Source organism: Euphorbia lathyris, chromosome 1 (genome assembly GCF_963576675.1).
Source record: "Euphorbia lathyris chromosome 1, ddEupLath1.1, whole genome shotgun sequence".
Classification (NCBI taxonomy): Eukaryota; Viridiplantae; Streptophyta; class Magnoliopsida; order Malpighiales; family Euphorbiaceae; genus Euphorbia; species Euphorbia lathyris.
The window spans coordinates 135856955-135861719 of NC_088910.1; the positions used below are offsets into that span (position 1 = coordinate 135856955).

The window sequence follows — 4765 nt, forward strand, 5'->3', positions numbered from 1 at the left end:
AATAAATAGACTCTCTCTTCTCATGCGCCAAAATTAATGCCCTTATTCGTCTTTTTGCACAAACCGCTATTATCAATCAGCTAATTTTTACCAAACAGGTCTACACAAACAGCTAGTCAAATCAGCTAATGTAATCAGCTAACAGCCAAACAGGGCCAAATTTTTTTTGAATTGAATTAAACTGTTGATTTTTTTAAAGACCGAATTGTATATATTATTGACTTAATTAGGTAGAATTTTAGAAATTTTTGAATTTACATTTATTGGAAATTCTAGAATTGAACTGAATATCCAAACAAAAACGAAAATAAGATCTGTTGACTTTTCCCATGTGAATTTGGTGTGAAATTGACACGAGGGTTAGGCTATTACCAAGAGTTCTCCAATCATAGAGAATCTTTAGAAAATCCAGCTCAGAAAATCCAGCTCCAATAAAGGTGGATTTTCTTGAGGCAAAAATGCCGCAAGGTTTGTGGTACTTTATTTTTAGAGTTGACCTGGGCATGACCGGGTTGTGCTGGGCTCGGGCCGAACCTATCGGACTTTTATGTAAAAGTACTTAGTCCAAGCCCAACCCAGCTCAGCCTACTATAAATTTAGACGAACTGGGGCCAGACTAGGCTCGGACTTAAAAATCAACTCTCAAGCTCATCCCCATATAAACTCACCTAAATATATATAGACAAATTTTAATTATAAAAAATAAAATTTATATTTAAAAGTAAATATTTAATATATAAATATATAAATTAATTAGTTAATATTAATAGGTGGGTCGGGCAAGACCGGCCCGCACTATTTTAATCAATCAAAATCCGTCCAAAAAATAGACGGGCTTTAACGGGTCTGAACCTAAATTTAATTTATACTGTCAAAGTCCAGTCCAACGGACCTAGACGGGTCGGGCAGGTATCCGGACCCGTGGACAGGTCACTTTAGAATACCACTTTGCCCAACAGCAAAAAAAAAAAAAACAATCAATATTTTATTTTTTATTTTTTTTAAATATTAACTTTTTATTTTGTTTGTTTTTGTTTTTATAGAGTATTTTAATTATTTATTGATTGAGCCCTTTATTTTAATTTTATGTATATTTATTTTTTTATAGTTTTTATTTTAATTTCATGTATATTTATTATTTGTGTATTATTTTTTTTAGAAATATTTGTGTTGTTTAATTTTTAATTGTAGTTGTATTTGATTTTTTTATTGTGTGTTATTTTTAAAATTTATAATGACACCGATACGTATAGGTAAAGGCTATGCTTATTTTGTTTTTTTAACGAAGTAAGCCTTATTTGATTATTATGTGTATTAAATTATAATTATAAAAATATTACATGAATTATAAAGCATGATAAAAATTAATAAATGGATATATTTTGATTAATGATATAAAGAATATAAAACTTTATTTGATAAATTAATATACTAATAATAAAATATTATTTGTTAAAAATATATTTTTTTTGTGTGTTATAAATAGAGTAGATGGTTGGAGAAGTTTTACTATAGCAACTTTATATTTAAAGATAGAGTATCGAAAAATAAAAAAATAGGTAAAATAGAGTGCACGATTGCAAATGACCTTAATGACGTAAAACAGATAGTGAGGACCAATTTAGTGGATTATGCAGTATTCTTTATGGACGTGGAGAATAAAGTTAAAGACAATTATGAGTAGTGCATTTTTAATATCAATAGGAGGTTTAATACCAGAAAAGAAACACGTAATAATATACAAATTCAGACTCAAAACTAAAATCTATAATGTTTATTTAGCAATTTTTTTCATTGGTTTTTTATGTTCCAATAATTTTCCCTTACTCATTTCTTAAATTCTTGTAAGTTTTATTTACAAATTCCTTCGGTGCTGCTTTGTAATTCTATAAAATTAATTACAATTTGGCTTAACACAATTGGTTTGGTTTAAGAAGTCAAATTTAATAACTTTTGAGATTTTCCCGCAAATTTTTGACATGCTCACGTTCAGTAGAAAAAAAAAAGGCGAAGCAAAATCACAAGTAATTACAACTATATAATCTCATAAAACTTACTCGTAACTTTATAAACTTTTCTTTTATCTTTTGTGATTTTTATTTTGGTGGAAACAATAATACGAGAATGGATATCTTAAGAGTCGGTGATCTAAAATTTCACAAAATATCATTTATTTTAGAAGCAAAACGAGTTAATATCTACTACCCTACCCCCTAACAAAAAGAGTAACAAATAACTAAAACAAAAAGATATTAAGATATTAAAACAACCTACATTTCTCATAAATACAAACTAGGATTGGTGTGATCATTTCCATACGAAAATAAAAAAGCAAGAAATAATACTTAAATATTCTAATTCAGTTGCCAACCCGGCCACCAAAATCTACCATTTATGCAGTTTTCCGCCTGAGAAAAGGCACGAAACACTACAATTGCACCCCGAAACCCTCTTCTCTAATTCAGTTGTCGAAGTTTACACCTCTAGCGACCGAAATCTATTCCGAAAATACTGTCTTTTGGCAGTTTTCTTCCCGAGAAAAGGTACGTGACACTACAATCGCACCCCGAGACCCTCTTCTCTGATTCCGCCTCCGAAAAGTAATTAACAACTATGTAATCTCATAAAACTAACTCGTGACTTTATCAACTATTTTTTTCTTTTATGACTATATTTTGTTGAAAACACTTAGAAGAGAAGAAAGATCTTAAGAGCCGGTCATCTAAAATCTCACAAAATATCATTTATTTTAGAAGCAAAACGAGTTGATCTCTACTCGCTAACAAAAACCGAAAACAATAACTAAAATAAAAAGCCTTAAGATATTAAAACATAAATATCTTTAAATTAGTCTATAATATAACTCAAACTCAAACAACCTACACTTCTCATAAATACAAACTCGGATTGGTGTGATCATTTCCATACGAAAATAAAAAGCAAGAAATGATACTCTAATATTCTAATTCAGTTGCCAAACCAGCCACCGAAATCTACCCTTTAGGCAGTTTTCCACCCGAGAAAAGGCACGAAACACTGCAATTGCACCCCGAAACCCTCTTCTCTAATTCAGTTGCCGATGTTTACACCTCCGGCCACCGAAATCTACCGTTTTTTGGCAGTTTTCGGCAAGAGAAAAAGGTACGAGATACTACAGTCGCACCCCCGAGACCCTCTTCTCCGACTCCGCCCCGAAAACTAATTAGCAAGAACTTCCCAGATTAATTCAGGATCAAAAGAAGGCATTCTCGCAAGTGAACAATCTTCAAACCCTAAATCATCTGCCATCATCATCATTCCATAACAATCTTCAGAAACAGATGGAGAAGAAGATGAAGAAATCTCATTTTTCAAAAACCCATCTTCCGATCCAGTTGCAGACACAAATTCAGACCCCCAATTTTCCCCCCAAATCACAGAAGATGAACATGGCGATGACGAATTCGAATTCGAATTCAAATTCGAATTCGACTCTATTTTCCCCAAATCCCCAATTTCGTTACTGTTCATCGTCTTCCCCGATTTCATCGTCGCCGTCGCCGTCGTCTTCTTCTTCTTCTTCCCCTTTTCTCGTTTCAATTTCTGACAAATCGCCTGAATCTTCGCATCAACCGAATTCCTCAAAGCATTCAACCGATTACAATCAGCAAATCCCAATTTACTCACATCTTTCTGATTCGGGAAATTCAATCTCGCATATTCGCCTCTTAATTTATAAGCAGCACGATCATAAGCAAAAGCTGCAGCTTCCGCAGTATCATAAGTACCTAACCAAACTCTCATTCTATTCTGGGGAAGTCTAATTTCCGCTACCCATTTCCCCCAATGTCTCTGCCGCACTCCCCGGTAAAGCTTCTTCTTCGCCGGAGCTAAGTAATTGTTATTACTCCCCCAGAGCGACGGGTTTTTGAGGAAATTTAGAGAAGATGAAGAAGTGGAAGGTCTGTTTTCTTCGCTGAATTTCTGTAACAGATCTCTCTGGCGAAGATAAACAGAACAACCTAAAGGTTCAAAAATTGGGGAAGAATAAACTGAAGTTGCAGGTGGGCAATTTGAGAAAATTGAATCGATTGTGTTGCTTCCTCCGGCTAAAATTAGTTGTGAGAGAGATAATCCGATGTTATCGGAGTTTTGGGATTTAAAATTGAAGGTGTGATCTTCCATTTTCATGAAAATTGAAGAAATTGGGAGCTGAAAAATTGTCCCTTTTTTGAGTTTTTGAGAGTGATTGAGGAATTAGGATGAAATTAGGAAGAACAGAAGCTTCAATGGAGGATTTTAGGAAGGTTTAGGAAGAAGAGAGAAAGTGTTGAGATTTTATTGGTGAAAGATTGATTTTGATGTGTATTTATAGAAGATGGGAAGAAGAACAGCTGTGAGTGAGTGAGATTTTTTTTAAGTGTGTTCACAGCTATGGGGTTTGAAAATGTCCAAGTTTTGTGGAAAGATTTGGGTAAATTACAACCATGACCACCATTAAATTTTATGTGCCCGTTTGGATCGAATCGGTAACATAATGATGACTTGTGGAGAATTTCCGATGAACTTCCGTCTCTGTGGGGCTCCGATGCCAAAGTCAGTAAGGAAGAACAAGAGAGCAAACTGAATTGACAAAAGGTAAGTGAATGTGGACATTGATAGCCTGAGACATAGGCTATATATAGTCATGAAGTTGTAACTTTCAGTAACTAGAAAGTCTCCATTAATGTCCCATTAATGGCGGTTACTGGTTACCTTTAAGTTGGCGGTTAGCTAATTGATAGCT

General features: G+C 33.6%; 1 protein-coding gene across 1 annotated transcript; it reads right to left on the bottom strand.

Moving 5' to 3' along the window:
- Nucleotides 1-2718: 2718 nt before the first annotated feature.
- Nucleotides 2719-4325, bottom strand: LOC136211075 (ethylene-responsive transcription factor ERF061). Its single transcript, XM_066002596.1, has one exon. The coding sequence runs from the start codon at nucleotides 4168-4170 to the stop codon at nucleotides 3199-3201; it is 972 nt and encodes a 323-aa protein (XP_065858668.1). The 5' UTR covers nucleotides 4171-4325; the 3' UTR covers nucleotides 2719-3198.
- Nucleotides 4326-4765: the final 440 nt, after the last annotated feature.